The 17,756-nt window shown below is 44.1% G+C and overlaps 3 protein-coding genes across 3 annotated transcripts; 2 read left to right on the top strand and 1 right to left on the bottom strand.

The window, feature by feature from the left end:
- Positions 1-10,192: 10,192 nt before the first annotated feature.
- Positions 10,193-11,151, top strand: RHO25_008945 (uncharacterized protein; the record flags this gene model as incomplete). Its single annotated transcript, XM_023605085.1, has 4 exons — positions 10,193-10,406; positions 10,459-10,584; positions 10,645-10,772; positions 10,828-11,151. 4 exons carry the CDS (start codon positions 10,193-10,195, stop codon positions 11,149-11,151), a joined length of 792 nt encoding a protein of 263 aa, XP_023460861.1.
- Positions 11,152-12,134: 983 nt separating this feature from the next.
- RHO25_008946 (uncharacterized protein) lies at positions 12,135-13,455 on the bottom strand (the record flags this gene model as incomplete). The annotated part of the gene is made up of 2 exons (XM_023605084.2): positions 12,135-13,245; positions 13,307-13,455. 2 exons carry the CDS (start codon positions 13,453-13,455, stop codon positions 12,135-12,137), a joined length of 1,260 nt encoding a protein of 419 aa, XP_023460860.2.
- Positions 13,456-15,771: 2,316 nt separating this feature from the next.
- On the top strand, positions 15,772-17,069 carry RHO25_008947 (uncharacterized protein; the record flags this gene model as incomplete). The annotated part of the gene is made up of 3 exons (XM_023605080.2): positions 15,772-16,407; positions 16,462-16,793; positions 16,850-17,069. 3 exons carry the CDS (start codon positions 15,772-15,774, stop codon positions 17,067-17,069), a joined length of 1,188 nt encoding a protein of 395 aa, XP_023460858.2.
- Positions 17,070-17,756: the final 687 nt, after the last annotated feature.

Below are 17,756 nucleotides of genomic sequence, written 5' to 3' on the forward strand. Positions count from 1 at the left end.
TATTACTATAGTAGAAACTCTAGGTATAGAGCACTATACCTATAAGCGGCCTAGTTATTACCCGTATAAAAGCTACTTACTAGGCTTAGTTAGACACTCTAAAGGTAGTTATAGCGGTAGTTAAGAGCAGAGGAGTAGCGCTACCCGATAGTAGGTATATTATAGCAGCGGCTAACCGTTCGGTTCGTCCGTTTAGCTTTGCTCTACTCTTACGAGTTACTAGCGCTATTACTACGTAAGAGTAGCCGTACGCTAACGTCTCGGATATAATTGTTAGGTATACTACTATATTAGTATAGCTCGATCCGAAAGCAAAAGTACTATATAAGTAGGCCGAACGCGAAGGCGTAGCGAGCGAGAAATATACTATTAAGGACGGCTATATATACCGGGAAGAGGCTCTATACCTGCCGAACGACCTAGTATTATAGACGTAGGTAATCCGTATATACTACGACGATATCCTAGTAGGCTATTTTAGTAAGGATAAGATAGTAGAGTTAGTTAAGCGGAAGTACTAGTAGCCGGAGGTTAGTAACGATATAAGGTAGTACGTCGAGTAGTATAGTAGCTATTAGAAAGCAAAGGCGAGGCGCTATCGCCTCTATAGCGAGATAGCTACGCTCCTACTACCTAACTATCCTTAGAAGGATTTATCTATAGACTTTATTACGGATCTTCTACCTAGTAAGTAGAACGGCCGTATCTTCGACGCGATCCTTATAATCGTAGACTATTACTCGAAGATAGTAACTTTCGTCCGAACGACAAAGCGCTATACTAGCGTAGAGCTTACGGATATCCTAATTAACGAGGTAATACGACTACGTAGCATACTAGCTAGTATCGTAAGCGATAGAGGCTTAGTCTTTACTAGCTAGTTCTAGTTAGACTTCTACTACGAGACGTATATTAAACGTAGGCTAAGTACTATATTCTATCCGTAGACTAATAGTTAAACCGAGCGTATAAACTAGACGCTTAAGTAGTACCTACGTATCTATTATAGCGAGCGATAGGACGACTAGGCGTCTATTCTATCGTTAGCAGAATTCGTATATAATAATAGTACGAATACTACGCTTAAGATATCGCTATTTCGAGTAGTATATAGGTTTAATCTAGACCTTTCTATAGAAACGCGTAAGAGGGATATAGGCGAAGCTTAGGACGCGCTTTTTCGGAGAGAGGTACTAGTAGTAAAGGATACTATAGAGAGGTTAAAGCGGAACTACGAAGAGCTAACTAAGCGCTAGTAATAAGTAAGCGAATCTTAGGCTAAGTACTTTAATTAGAAGTACTAGCCGATAGAATTTAAGGTTAGCGACTTAGTCCTATTATCTATAAAGAACCTCTAGTTAAAGGTACTATCGAAGAAGCTAGCGGACAAATTTGCTAGACTATTTAAGGTTATTAACGTAGTCGGAAAGCAGGCGTACCGCCTAGCTCTACTAACCGGCTCGCGGATCTATAATATCTTCTATATATCCCTCTTAGAACTCTAGCGAAGTAGCGATACGTAGGATACTAGCCTACTACTCGTAGACGAGCAAGGCGAATAGAAAGTCGAGAGGATACTAGAAAGCCGTATAGAGAAAGGCGTAAAGAAGTACCTAGTTCGATAGCGTAGGTAGCTAGAGGAATACGATACCTAGGAGCCGATAGAATATATCGGAGATTATAAGGCACTTAACGTATTCGAGGCGTAACGCGAAACTAAGCAGCCCGTACGTAAGGCGAAACTACGGAAGAAATAGTAATACTAGTAGTTAGTAGAATAGCAGAAAATTCTAAGAATTCTAAACGCTAAGTATCGCTAAGATACGAGAACTGCTAAGATACGAGAATTTAGAAAACTAAGACGTTATAAGAGGAGAGAAAGTATTTATTTATAGTACTCGTAGGTATAGCGTATACTACGCGTAATAGAAGTATATAGCCTAGAGCTAGCGAGACGTAAGAGTACTACGAGAGCCTAGTAGAAGAAGAGCGCGAAGCCTATAGGCTACTCGCCGCCTACGCCTAAGTCTATATTATTATCCTCCTTCTTACTCTTCTTCTTATTATCTACCTCGAGCTTAGAGAGCTCTTTCTTATTCTAAGTAGACTAGCCGGAGTAGGTAGAGGCGACGGCGAGGTCTAGAGCCTCGCTAGAGGCGCTAAGTAGGCGGAGCTTCTATTATACGAATTAGTACTATACGAGACAAGTAAGCGACTAGTAGGATATAAGATATATCTTATACTTAAGCTCGAATATACCGCGCTAGATAGCGAGGCCTATACTCGTCGCTACGAGCTCGTTAGTAGAGGGCATACTAGTAGCTAGCGCCTCGCTAGCCTTCTTCGGCGTAGAGAAGATACTAGCGGACTTGCCCGAGTTGCTCTATAGGCGCTTAAGAGTAGTAGTAATAGCCTCGCCTACGTTATTAAGGCAGTAGCGGAGCTACTAGTAGCGTATAGCGTACGTACTCGCCCGTAGTAGATAGCGGTAGTAGCGCGCGCGCTGCGCCTACTTTATAAGATCGGGATTAGTAATACGGACATACTTATAGTTAGACCTAGCGTAGCGAATATAGTTTAGCTACTAGCCGAGCTTTATATTACTATTATAGCGTAGCTCGACGGCTAGGTATAAGGAGTTAGTAGACTCGAAGTATATAATACGTATACGAACCGCGCGACTTACGATCTACGAGGTATAGAAGGTAGCGCTAGTAGTCGTTATCCTCTGCCTTCGGTAGGTCGTCTACTATACGAGAGAGGTAGTTAGCGGCCGGAGCGGCGGGAGCGGCGGTAGCTCTTCTTAGAGGTATATTACTTATAAGTCGCGTACGAGGATAGTACTAGATAGTTAAGTATATAGTGCGAGCTAGATACGATAAGCTTACTAAATATAGATAGTTAATAGAGAAAATACGCGAAGGGCATACGACGAATTTATAGTATACCGGCGCCTTATAGCGCGAGCGCCGATAGTACGTACTATTAATAAGCCTATTACTACGGAGAGTTGCTATATAGTAACTAGCTACGAACTAAAGCTCGACTTAATATTTACGTACGTAAGAAGCAGTACGAACGTACTAGATACTATACTAAGACGACGGAAATATATAGTCTCCTCTACGAGCTAAAGTAGCTCTATTAGAGAGAGGAGATAGTTATAAGAGCTAGAGATATATAGCTCGAGAGGCGTAGCTTATTAGACGTTAAGGCATAACGGCTAGTACCGCTTATACTTAGCGCTAGATAAAAGTATATAGAACGTATATAAACTAACGAGGTAAGAATTATTCTTAATATCTCTAGATAGGGAGTCTAGAGGCGCTTAATATATTACTATATTCTACTCTTATAATAGCTTAGGCAGGGTCGGTAGCTAGAGGATTAGCTCGTCTAGAGTCGGCAGCTAGAGGATTAGCTCGTCTAGCGGCTAGCGGCTCTAGTATACGACTACCGGCTAGCTACTATTATTCTACGACTTCTAGTAGAGGAGTACGTTCTAGGTATAGAGGGACCGAGTCTCTATCTACTACCTACTTAGCTACTATTATAGTACGGGCAGCTAGAATAAGCGGTAGTAAAGAATTGCGGCGTTAGTAACTACGACCTATAGCTCTCGTAAGTAGTAGATAGTCGTTCCTACGTCTACGACGCTATACATTTCTATACGGTCCTACGTACTCGCTATAGAGTCCGTTTCTACTAAAACTACCGAGTAGTCTCTACTAGTATTATTAGTATAGGTTATTATAAACTAGTTTACGAACTAGTTCTTACTAGTTCTCTATTTCCGCCGTTACTAGTATCGGACTCGGTAAAGGCGTTATATAGACGTAAACGACTAGTAATTTAACGGCCGCGAGGACGGGAGTCTCGATAGACGGCTATAGTAGGGAGATCGAGAAGTGCTCTAGAGTTCGTAGTTCTAAGCTAGAGGGCTTAGATTATAGCTACTACTTAGATAAGTTAGTAGGAGGAGAGCGCTTAACGGACGTATTAGATAGAGTTTCTTATAGCTATTCTTATAAAGTCTTAGGCTACTAAAATAGCGGGCCGTACGCGTCTAGCTATAGAGGCTATAAACGCGAACGCGAGTATAAACGCGGTAAGGATTTAGTACGTACGGCGCAGTTAGCTCGGTTTGCGCGTCTGCGATTACGTACTATACTACGTCGAATCTCGTTTAGCGAGCGGATAGGTCGATAGCGGATAACTACCTAAGGAATATCGTTAAGAGCTAAGCCTTCTTCTTATTATACGTTAGGTACTACGTCCTAGATAGCGACTAGTTCGCGATACTACGGCAACTCTTAGACTAGCGGAAGATTTAAGAGTACGACTTTTACTATAGTCGTAATAGAAGAGGAGTTTACTACCTAATCCTATAGAAATCCTAGACGAGAGGTACCGCGTTTAGCTAACTCTATAGCTAGTTCGTATTCGTTTAGAGTAGGGTAGTATATCGTTAAGAAGTCTACGAGCTTTTTTAAGGCTAGCTTTTAGCGTCTAATATATATTAAAAGATTATCCTTCTTAAGGAAGGCTTTAAATAAAAAAGCAAGAGTAAGAGACGTAGCGTTAATATCGGGCAGGTCCTAATTCGCTAGAGTAGGTAGGTCTAGACGTAGTATTTAGTAGGAGAAGTCTAGTACGCTATAAGAGCCGTTATTAAGCGTATCTAACGACTGCCGAATTAGACGTTATATAAATTAAGATAGGACTACGGGGCCGTCGCGAGCTACGTACGGCCGGTATAGAGGCAAATAGAAGCGCTACGAAGGCAGACGCGTTACTAAATTATATAGTACTTAATATTAGTATAGTATACTATCTCTTTCTCGTATTCGTCCGGTCTTAGTACGCGACGCGTTCCGATTAGACGTCCGAGACGTATAGATCGTAGTACTTAAGATCGGCGAGATACGAGTAGAGTCGTTCGTCGGAGTTAAATATATCTTTCGAACGAGTTTAAGAAAGAACCTCCGATACTACTAGTTTGCTACGTCTAGGACGAATAAGCTATAAGCGGTAAAGTATATATCGATTCTATATATCTACTAACTACTATCTAAAGGAGGTACCGGCCGCTAAGGTACCGGCTGCTAAGTATAGCTAGTATAGTAGCGGCGGCTATACGGTTATACTATAATATACTTACTCTATTTAAAAGAGGTAGACTAGCGTATAAGAATTATCTATCTATCTATATATTATAAGAGTTAAACTAGAGGCTCTAAGATAACTAAGAGATAAATCTTACTACTAGACTATAGAGGCTATATCTCTATATAATTATATAGAATAGTAGAGGTATAGAGCTAATATATTACTTTAGTTAGACTTTAGAGGAAAGTAGCCTTAGGTACCCCTACGATAATAAGGTAGTTCCGAGCTAGCTAGACCGATTAGTAGGTAGGTAGAGTCTCGTAGTAGTATAGAAGAGGTAGGTAATAGACCTAAGTACCTAAAAGTATATTCTTAGGCCTAGTAAAGTTAGGTTAATATAGAGTAGAAAGCCGGTTAGAGTAGATAGCGACGGCGACTCTAGCTAATTAGACGCCGAGAAATACCTCTAAACTATATAAGAGAATATAGAGAATATAGAAATCGATTATTCTATAGTCTTAGTAGCCTTCTCGCTATTATTATCGTCGGAAGTTATATCGCTAGTATAATTAAGCGTAGGCTTAACGTTAATAGCCTCTTCTATAGCGTAGTTCGTATACTCTATTAGGTAATAAGGTTATAAGATAGTAGCTAGATTAGAGATATCTAGCTTAATAGCTTCTAAGTATTTAATATCGTTATCTTATACTTAGTAGTTCTAGTATAACTTCGTTAACTTAGTAGCTCGCGTAGCGCTTAGTCGATTGCGTTTCTTAGTATAAATAATACCGAAGGCACTCTAATTACGCTTAGTAGAGCCTATAGATATCCGGATCGATAAAGCTTTCTTTATAAGCTTTATAAGCTAAGGATCCTTCTAAATACTCGATATAGACTATAAGGTAAATACGTCGGTATACTTCTAGTTAGCTTTACTCTACCGAGCGAGCTTAATATATTTCTACTACTATTAAGGAAGATTATCGCCCTATATCTTAATCGGTACGCTAAGTCTCTAGTCGCTATTTAAGGCTATATTTACCTAGATTATCTATAAGCTTACGTAGCTCTATTTCTATATATACTATCTAGCTATAAGGTAATTAAGAGTTATAGATAGCTTATTATTCGTATAAGTACTACTTAATCGCCTTTTACTTATTCGATATTAGAGAGCTATTCTATTTAGCTCGTTCGAATAGGTTACTAAAGTACGCTATAAGCGTAAGAGAGTAATTAAGTACGATCTCGTCGTAGCGTAAACTTAAGGCTTAGCGTAGTTCGTTTAGTAACCTAATAGGACTAGTCTTAAAACTAGTTATAATAGTAGAGTCGATCTTAAGCTAGAATAGCCTCTTTTTAAGTAGGTTAAATACTAGATAAACTACTAATATTAGTAGCTTATTTGCCTCTAATTAAATAGTTACTTTAAGTAGTAGATTAAAGAGCTTAAGGAGATAGTCTACTATAGGCTATAGGCCTAGTAGGTTATAGTAGTCTAATATCTCCTTAAAGACTATCTTCTATCTACTATTAAGCTTCTAAAGTAGATTATCCGAGTTAGTTAGGAAGGCCTTAATTGCTTTCTTTATAGTATTAAGAAACTTAAGAAGCTCGACGGTACCTTACTAGCGCGTATAGCTAGATAGTCTCGGTTTAGTCTATATAAGCTTCTTATTCTATAACTATTTCTATATACGTATATATAATAGTCTATAAGCCTTAATCTAGCGTATAATACTCTTCGTAATTTAAAGCTAGTACTTAATTATATTATTTAATTGCTAGTCTATACTAATAAAGTTTATATAGTACGAGAAATAGATAATATACTTAATCTATAGATAATCTTTATAGATAAACTAAGTAGTAGTTTTATTATTCGAGGCGCTATCTAGATAGACGGCTAAGATCTATATATTATTAGATTCGGCTTAATCGATAATAAGCTTTAGCTACTAAAAAATATATTTACCTATTATTAACTTAGTATCTATCTTAACGTAAGAGTATAGCTAGGACTTCGAATATATATAAATTAGTAGATTAAGAACGTACTAACTCCGAAGGTTTAACTAGCCGTCGCTAATTAGAGTAACGCTCTCGTAATTAGTAGGCTTACTAATATCGTTCTATAGAAGTTTCGTATCTTTGCGATCTACTTTATCTAATAGTATACTAGATAAGGTAGGTCTAGATAGTAGACGCTAGTTAACTCCGAGAAGCTTAAAAACCTTTAAGAGATTAGCGTTCTAGCCTATATTAAGCTCCTTCGTATTATCGAAAATATAGGTATACTAAGTATAATTAAGAGCGACCTTTAGCTCGATAGTAAGACTTCGAACTTAAGGTACTATTACTAACTCTTAATACTATAGTTTTAAAGAGCCGTTAGGTAAGCGTTTATAGATACGCTAGTATCCTTTAATATAGGTATAATTATCGCTAGATTACTAGATACTATAAAATTTATATATAAAGCGCTTAACGCTAGAATACTAGTCCTTATTACGTTCGACTATTAACTAGTATATATTCGAGTTTAGAACTATACTCTTATAAACTACTACGTCTTCGATTTTATACTACTTCTAATTATATAAAGGAGCTTACTATAGTAGTATAGCTAGTAGATTAGCTCCTTTCGCTAGCTAGTAAGGCGATTCTATAGTAGTAGTCTCGCTATAACTACTACTAGATAATACTATAGTTAGAAATACTATTCTTCTAGGCGTCTTTAGAATCGGCTTATTTCGTATAGACTACTTAGTATTCTTCTACTACCTATAAAGTATCTAGATTAGTAGTAATACGTTCGTATTATCTATATTAACTTCTATTTCGTCCGCTATAGTATCTATATCGCTAAATACTAGAGATTCGCGTAGCTTCTATATTATCTTCCGCTTATACTTTTTTAATAATTCTATCTCTACCTCGTTATTACTAAAGCTCTCGAATATATTATCGGTAGCTAGCGGCTAGATAAGTAGCTAGATAGACGTAGTTTAGTACCTATTCGAGCGTCGAGTCGCTAGCGGAAGTAGTTTCTTAAGTAGAGGTAGTTTCTTAGAGTCGATATCGTTACTAATATATTTCTTTATAGTATTCGCTACCTTCGCGGCCTTCGCTAGTTTCTTCGGTACTATTAGCGATACGCCTACTAAACTACCTAGGACGAGTTTACCGTTAGAAATCGTATAAGCCGCTAGATTAGCTAATATAGGCCGTATAGTTTATCGCTACGTACTATTAAATTGTATTCTCGTAGGCACTCGTCGGATAGATATAATATAGTAGAAGTAGAGATAATAAGTAGGAACTAACCGAGTTGATTATACTAGTTAGTTATAGGTTATATCTTACTCCTAAGATAGGTATTAGCTAGGTTATATAACCTAGTGTTATATAACCTATATTACCTAATCCTAATCTCTAAAGTATCTCTTAGAATATCTAACTAGACTGCACTTTCTAATACTCCTACTTAGGCTAGATAGTCTTCTGCCTATATTCCTATATTTAAATCTATCCCTAAATTATAATAAGTTATTAGGTGCTATAGTTATATAGTTAGAGCTATATACCTAATCTATCTTAGTTTAACTCCTTAGCCTAGTATCTACGAATCCTTCTTCTAGTATATACTATAAGGGAGATAGCTTCGTTTTTGCTTCTCTACTAGGCTTTTCCTTTTAGACTATATATAGATTCCTAGATCCTAATTACTTATTATATATAGCAAGCTACTTCTCCTATAGTACAACTCCTAGGCTTAATATTACCTAATTAAGGATATTATATATCTCTTAATTAAGTATCCTCTTTTATTAATTCTAGGTCTAGAGTTCAATCTATAGTTAGAGCTAGAATCTTTTGCCCTTTTCTATATAAGCTAGAGTTGTCTTATAAACTCCTAAAACTATAGCCTACTCTTTAGTTTAGTTAGGCTATTAGTAACTATCTCTTTTATTAGAATATATTCTACTATAATCTTTCTCTGCTACTAGAGATGTCTAATATAGTTATATATAATATTAATATATATTGAATTGTATTCTCGTAGGCACTCGTCGGATAGGTATAATATAGTAGAAGTAGAGATAATAAGTAGGAACTAACCGAGTTAATTATATTAGTTAGTTATAGGTTGCATCTTACTTCTAAGATAGGTATTAGCTAGATTATATAACCTAGTGTTACATAACCTATATTACCTAATCCTAATCCCTAAAGTGTCTCTTAGAATATCTAACTAGACTGCACTTTCTAACACGTACTACTATTATAGTATAGCTAGCCTATTAAGGCGTAGCTAGCCTATTAAGGCGTATCGATAGGCATAAGACAGTTAAAGTACTATAGATCGTATAGTAGGTGCGGAGAGGTCGCTTACGGATGCCTTACAGCCTAATTCCTTGGCTTATAAGCGGATTGTAAGCGCTTACGTAAGATTTTACATCGCTACTTTTGAACAAGTCTTCGGCTTCAATAGCTCCCTGCTAGAAATGAGTGAGATGCTTAGAATGCGCATGACTGATCTGTTTCTCACATCTTCTGGTCTTGGTCCATGAGGCAATGCAGCAGCAAGAGCTGTGATAAGGAGAATGGCGATGTGGGAACGCATGTCGGTAGTAGTTGCGATGAGATTGCTCTTTTGGTGGACTATCGTGGTACAGGTGTGTTAGAACAGTCTACACGTTCGGATAGCGGGTGTATCTCTTATATGATCAGCAGCTCTAGCTGTTAGCTGTGATTCTTGCCTCATCGCAAGTCAAACGGGTCAAGTTCGGGCAGTCGTACAGACATGCAACGCCCGCAACCTAGCTTGAACCATGAATTGAACCATGAGCTAGAGAAAAGTGGAATCGAGTTGCAACAACTATTGCTCAGAGCTCATGGATCTCCTTGCACGCAACCGCATGGGCCTGACATATGAGCTGCCAAATGACTTGCTCTTTCATGCTCCAGTGCAGTGCCCGTATCTATCAAACTCTTATGTCCCCAAGGACTTTCTTCCATCCGCGACCAGATACTTATCAAGCATCCACCACGCCAGGAACGACTAGACAATCTCTGAGTTATGGCATACACCGACAAAAGTGATCACCAGTCACTACTGGAGAGCAGTGAGCAGGACGCCGACTACGTGAGAAGAAAGCCAGCACCAATCTGCAAGCCGGCATGCGCCTTCTATCTTCATATCCTCCTCTGGCTGGTCGCGATCGTCACGGGTTACTATTGGACACAGAACCAAGTAGAGCGAGCGAAGCGACTGTGCGGCCAAATCATCTACTGTTTGTCTCACCAATATTGTGATACTTTACCATCCATGTTGACGATCAGCAGCTCCTGTTCAAAATGAGATCGAATACGAAGTTCGTGTCTTCTCTCAAGCCTTCAAGCCCGAGGTTACTGAGTATTGGGGCCCGCCGACTGAGAAGAGCAATAAATTGTGGGAGGATCTGCTGAACAGTAAGCGCATTGTCACCACGTATAGCTCGCAACACTATACTGACAAGAGTGCATTGACAGTCGGAGGAGGAGTGACACTTACCAGAGAAGAAGCATCGCATCTTGCGAATCAAACATCGCGACTCGACCCGTACTACCCAGGAAAGTACTACGCTCAGATCGGCGTGATACATCAACTTCACTGCCTAGTGTGTTGTCCCCACATCTTCGACCGCAACTGCGCGCAAACTGATATCAGCATAGTACAACCTCCGGCTGGCATTATTCTCGAATCGATCGATGTACGATGGCACACGTCGAAAGGGTCTGCTCGACGACGACCACATGTATCATTGCATTGAGAACCTTCGAGAAGCACTGATGTGTCACGGTGACATCTCATATGTTGTGATGCAGTGGCACGAGGGACGACAACGCAATGTTCTCCACGGCAGTACACCTCACAGCTGTCGCAACTTTGAGAAAATCGTCGAGTGGATTAAACCTCGTGCTGTTCATAAGTTCAACTGGGCCGAGTATCATATGGACCCGACATTGGTTGTGGATGGGCCAAAGATCCAGATATGAGAGCCTCAACGGAGACCGGGTTTGTTTAGCCATTATCCAATGTGATTCCACTTCAGTATCTCCAGCAATCCTCTCCGAGTCTGCGAGATATCTTCTAAAACGGCACAGCAGATGCACTGTCTGTGCCTCTGATGCTTCAACGTTGAAAGATCAGCATGCTCGTGTATTGCCCTGTCTTGTACGTGGAAGTAACCTGGTCAGACTCATAATTGGGACTGTTGGCTATACGGAAACGGAGCAATGGACAATTCTGTCAAGCTCGGATCCGTTGAATCGATCGGGGTTTCCTGCTTGACGTTCTTGCCCTAACGGGGGCTATGTCGTGGATTCTCGAGGTGCACGTGCTACGAATCTCTGCCCTACTGTAACGACCGTGCTGTAGGTTCAAGAGGTCCTTGCGCTTGAAACTTCTGCCCTCTGGAACGTTGCTGTTGGCTACTGCTCCTAGCAAAAGAGTCAGCTTGACGACCATGCGCCAGATCACTAATGAAACTGAACTCTACCACATGATCTGCTGACTGAAAGCCCGACTTCATGAATGTGCCATGACGCTTCAAGAACTGCGCCTTGTCAGGATCAACGATCGCTGCAAAGTCATTTCTAGCGTCCTGGTCGAAAGGATTGACTTTTGATCCCTCGTCTTGTTTGTAGCCGATTCGCACCCAACTGATGCTGTGCGCGCTTCGATCCTGCGGGATGCAGTTCTGTGGCGTGAGGCGAATGCTCGAGTGTCCATTGGTTGCCAACGTACTGGGGCGATTCCCTGTAATGAGGACGTGGTGCACCCCTAGAACGACCCAAACAACAAGGTCAACTTGCTCCAAGCCCTAGCTATCAAGAAATGTGGCCAAATCGATTGGTGGGTCGTGAATTTCTTGATTGCTATAGAGCTGTGCAGCGCGGGCCTGGCAATCATGCTGCATAGTAACATATTTGGAACTGGAATGGTGATCGTCGATGCTGTTGCTCTACCACAAAGCGAGTTAAACCTTCTTGCTCGCGGTGACATACCCAGCAGCTGTATGCCGCTGCCAGGGTGCGTCAGCTGTGGCCTCAAAGATGCAGATCGCTTTCTTGTGGATCATAGGCCTACCGGCCTGAAAGTATGTGACATCGAGGTAGGATGAGCCGATTGGACAATCGTAGCCAGGTAAGAGCTCGAACGCATGCGTGCCAAATTCATCGGCTGAGTCCAGAGGGGCGGGGTTGGACTGGAATGGATTGCGGCCTGGATAGATTTTGGTCTTTGAGCACGGACAACAAGCTTGACTAAGTATATGCGTGAACAAACGAGCATAGTGAGCTAGCCCCTCCTGCAGACTGAGCTCGAAAATCAGAGGCAGCCCTTTGAAACGGAGATCAAAAAGCCCCAGGCCCGTTTCCTGGCTGAACCCCAGGAAAAATTCAAAACCCATCCATGATATTGAGCCTTCATCCGTATCCAAAGAGTATCGCAATGCGCTGAGACCCATCGGAGGCGTAATGATGTCCAATGGCAGCACGGGCTGCTGAGCATCGGTGCCCACCCAATCGCCGTTGAAGTTCATCCCCAGTTTGACAAAGCTTTCGGAGAGACAGGCGTCTCTGAGTTCTTGTGTAGTGGAGTATGCCTCATTGTCGTAGAACCATGATAAGATTTCCCAAGAGTGGGGATCCCTTCCAGTGACATCAGCCTCAAAGTAGAGGCCAGTCGGCAGAAGTGTTGAGCTATCGAACCTTGCGGAGGACACCCCACGAAAAGTGTACCAGGTGATGATTTGCCCATCTTCTTTCTGTCCGAGTGGATCAGTGGGCACAATGTGTAGCGAATCATTAGCCGCGCCCACGGCAGCACCGTTCAGAAGGAACTGGGTAATGTCTGAGACTGATATTCCGATTTCGTGCAACCAGTGCTGGTACGATTCGCTCTTCTTGTCGACACGCAGGTCGCGCACTCTGCCACTGGTCTTTCGGGTCCATGGAAAGTCCGAAGTCTGCCATTCAGTAGTGTTCTCTGAAACAGGTAGGGGCCCAACTAGGATTTCCGCGAAATGCGGCTCGGACGTTGCGCTGAATTGCAAGAGTGCCCGCGCGTAACGCGCAGGGGCCTGATGTCTAGAGCGCATATAAGACAGGACTTGAGATTTATCCGGTCGTTAGAGCTCGATCGATGCACTGATCGGAATTGTCAGCCATGTGGGCTTGTACTCCGGGCTGTAGAGTTTGTGACATGGAGTTAGACCAGGTTGCAGCCATATCAGTCGCATCAGCCTTGCTCAAGTTCAGCTCTGGCTGCTGAAGTAGCCATGCTGCGACCTCGGCCATCTCCCTTGAGCTTAAATCTTTCCACGGATTTGTGGCGGTAGAAGTAGTAGTAACGACATGCCCAATGAGCACAAGGCTCCATGCCATGCAGTATAGGTCTCGCATCGTGATGTTACAACTCGACAATAGTAGTGGATAGTTGACAACGCAGCACCCATTTATGCCTTCAGAGAGCAGCTCAGTTCCAGCCTTCTGATAAGGAACCGCGCACGAAACCTTCAGCTTTTGTCGGTGTGTGCGAACCAAGGATACTGTGACTGTCCCACGATGTAGCCGGGGTGGGGTGGGGATCCTCGACTGATGACTAGAAAGGCCCATGGCATTTCATCTGTTGCAACAACAGATGCTCTTCGTACAAGGGCCGGGGCTCACTGGATCTCATCGAACTCCACAAGGAATGCAACTAGCTGTATGAATCAGGAAAGCCGCGAAATGGCGTCGATGCCCTGTCACTCATATCAAGCCGCGTCACGTACGTGATATCTCTCTAGCCGTGGTCAGTGCGTGGCTGCTCGAGCCAAATGCTCCAGCCACTGAGCATGACACCGCGCAGAGAACAGTCTACATACGTACAACCCCGATCCATTCTGGCACATGAAACGCACCTGAATATGTGCTTCTGCAGATGGTTATCGAGCCAGCGCTGGTGGGAGATTTGTCGATCGAGATCCCGTGCGGCTTTGGGGAGAAGGCAGTACCCCCGGAAGCTTCAAGTTGACCCTAGATTTGCACGGGCGTCAAATTGCTTCGCACCGTCTGCGCGGTCCTGATGTTACTGCACTCGAAGGCACACAAGACGAGCGTGTTGGGGCTATCCGAATTGTTGCAACCGATCGAGGTCAGACGATTGGCCGAAATATGCTCTGAATCGGCCGTGAAAGCGGAACATGTCCCGCGCTGGAGCAGTATTTGAACAGGTCGTGAGCGATATGGCTGCCGGAAGGTCGAGAGAAACACTGTCGGACGAAGGATCTGTCAGCGTGGCGGTCGCTGTTGCTGGTGAGGTTGGTTGGAGCGATTGCCAAGACTTCTAATTCCGAGACTCGGGACTTAACCTTAAACTTAGTTAATCTCAGCCACATTCTTTCTTCCCCTCTCACATGCTCATCACCTCAAACCTCCGCACTCCATCGTGTGCCGACTATACTCGGGCAATCAGCGCGCCACAGCAATATATCGTAGGGAAGCACGATTCCTGGCGGTCTTTCGACTGGGTCTAGAAGAGCGGCTCGACAGCATCCATTTTACGACCTGGCATTTCTCGGCCACTCATTCAAATGCTACCAAGTCCCAGTCCCGATTGCAGCCGATAACGATGCGAACGCACAGAAGTCGCACAGCGCTATGCTTTCCCATACGGTAGCTATGTAGCCTGCATCAGCTGCAGCATGGCGCCGCGCTGCTGAGCCTTGACAGCGCTGATCAGTGGGCTCACGGACTCTTGCGCACGCTGACCTCGCGTGCCCAAGAGGCAGCGGCGTTGGTTGGAAGAGTACAAAAGGGAAATTCGTAGGCGATCTTTGCGCGAAACATGGCCCATTCGGTATTGCGCAACAGCTACTGGGCATAAGGCGCCTCGGTGAGAAGTATTACCTTTCTTAGCAAACGGCATGTTCCATTTCTAAGCCGCCCTGGCCTACGTCTGTCGGCGCTTGGCATATGGCCCTGTGGCTTCTGAGGGCGCCGCCACTTGCGCCAAAGATGCAAGTCATCCTCAGCCCAGGCTGCTTGAAGCTGCGGAGGCGACGAGTATTTCACATGCCTTGCCAGAAACTCCTCGGCGATCCAGCCAGGTCTCCGTCGACGACGGTTCAACGCGTGGACGCAACAGAAGACTGGATATTTGCCATCACGACTGAAATACGCCATGTTTTTACAAATGTAACGAACCAGCTAGGAGCCTCGGTATATATCCACTTTCGAGGAAAAGCCACAGACTTTCTCCAGAGCAATGCTTGTTTTTCACTCTAACTTAGCTGAAAAAGGTAGGTGAGGGGGTAATCTGAAAGATATTGGACGACAGTGCTGGCGGTACTCATCTTGGTATTCTTGGCTCCTTCTCGAAGACGAAACGATCGGCCTGGCCAACAAATATGAGTTCTGCGATCTACAAATTTTCTTCCAATGGCGCGTCAAAGAATACGGTGTCTGCTCTGGTGGTGAAGTGTGGCTTGCATCGGCTCCGCAAGAAGAGGCATCAACAGATACGCAACTACCTGCGTAGGTGAAACCCAGAGAGTACATAGGTGAACGAATCTGCCACCTGCAAAGGTCATCACCGCTGCTTCGTTCATCCCTTCAGCACCTTTCATCAAGATGCGATCTTTCCTCAACATCCTTCTGGCTCTGCCAGCTGTGCTTGGTGCCGCCACTGTCGACAAGAGACAAACCGCAGACACCGTCTCTGGAAGTTGGATTGCCCGCGTTCAAGACAACTCCCCACTCTCAACCGTACTGAACACTCTCCGTCTCACGACCAACATTGTGCCCAAGCACCAGTACAACTTCGGTACCTTCCGTGGCTTCGCTTTCGATGGCGACGAGTCACTCGTCGACCTTGTCGCCAGCATCCCCCTGATCGCAAGCATTGAGCCAGACACCACAGTCCGTGCCTCAGCTCCTGTTGTTGAGAAGCGTGCTCTCGTCCAGCAGACTCCTGCCGAGTACGGACTTGTCCGCATCTCCCGCCGCGCTCGCGGAGGCAACACCTACACCTACGACAACACCGCTGGCGCTGGAAGCTTTATCTACGTGATCGATACTGGTGTCAATGCTGGTCACCAGGAGTTCGGCGGCCGTGCTGTCAACGGAGCCAACTTCGTCGCGACTGAGCCTCTTATCGCTACTGATCTCAACGGCCACGGAACACACTGCTCTGGAACTGCTGCTGGTGCAACATACGGTGTGAGCAAGCGTGCCAACGTCATCGCCGTGAAGGTTCTCGGTGCTCTTGTAAGTTGATCCACTGACTTCGGATTGTTGGCGCAACACTGATATCTCGTGTAGGGAACTGGATTGAACTCCGGAGTCCTTGCTGGTATCGACTGGGCTGTCAACAACGCCCGCCAGAATGGCCGCACCGGTCGCTCCGTCTTCTCCTTGTCTTTGGGCGGTGGCTTCTCTCAACAAACCAACGACGCAGTCAAGGCCGCCACTGATGCTGGCATCTTCGTCGCTGTCGCTGCCGGTAACGACGGCGCTGATGCTCGCCAAACCTCTCCAGCTTCTGAGCCTTCCGTCTTCACTGTCGGCGCCACCGATGCCAACGACAATCGTGCCAGCTTCTCCAACTTCGGCCCAGTTGTTGATGGTTTCGCCCCAGGTGTCGATATCAAGTCGTAAGTTTTACACCAAATTCAGAGAATGTTCAGTCATTTACTAAGCCATGAAATAGTGCTTGGATCGGTAGCCGCACCGCCACCAACACCATCTCCGGCACTTCCATGGCCTGCCCTCACGTCGCCGGTCTCGCAGCTTACCTCATCGGCCTTGAGGGCCCACGCTCACCTGCTGCTCTTGCCGCTCGCATCAAATCTCTTGCTACCACTGGTGTTATCGTCAACGCTGGTGCCGGTAGCCCGAACACCCTTGTGTACAACGGTTCTGGACAGTAGATTTACCAAGGCTGGGAGAAAAAGCAGGATGACTCCCACGATGCATGAAATGGGATACCTTGTATGAGGAATGAGGAATGATTTAATGTGCATCTGATGATGGAAATACCAACAGGTAGAAGCTCAAGTGGGATGCTGCCGACTAATGCTGTCGGCATAAATGCAAAAATTTCAAACTTCCATATGCCGTCCAGGTTCATTGACCGTGATATCACTGATTGATCGTGACTTGCAAATAGTTGTTGTTCTTGGAGAACACGAGTCTGGCACGATATGTCCGTAATGCCAAGCTTGAGCTACGGCTACGCGTGACGATCCGCTTCCTCCACGGTCAGGCTTCTGCTTCTGCTTCTGCTTCTGCTGCTTCTGCGAGCAACGAGGTCCTTCCTTTGACGAACTATTCCAACATCTTTCAGTTCGCCATGGTTGTGGAACCATCGCTCATCACGTTAGGCTCACGTGGTAATCTGGACCGGGAAGAGATGACCCATACCAGCGTTCCAGAAACGCGGAGGCAAGGGCTGTGCGAGCCGCGAACTGCATCGTTTCGAGCGTGATCTATGGGCTGCAGGCGGGCTGCATAGCTCTGACAGCAGCTCGCCTTGTACATTTCCTGGACTACACAAAATGCAGTCTGAGCTCAAGAGAAAGACCCTTCAGGGCTTGTGATGATGGTGCAGACGATGC

The sequence above is a fragment of the Cercospora beticola genome, chromosome 5, assembly GCF_033473495.1.
Source record: "Cercospora beticola chromosome 5, complete sequence".
Taxonomy (NCBI): Eukaryota; Fungi; Ascomycota; class Dothideomycetes; order Mycosphaerellales; family Mycosphaerellaceae; genus Cercospora; species Cercospora beticola.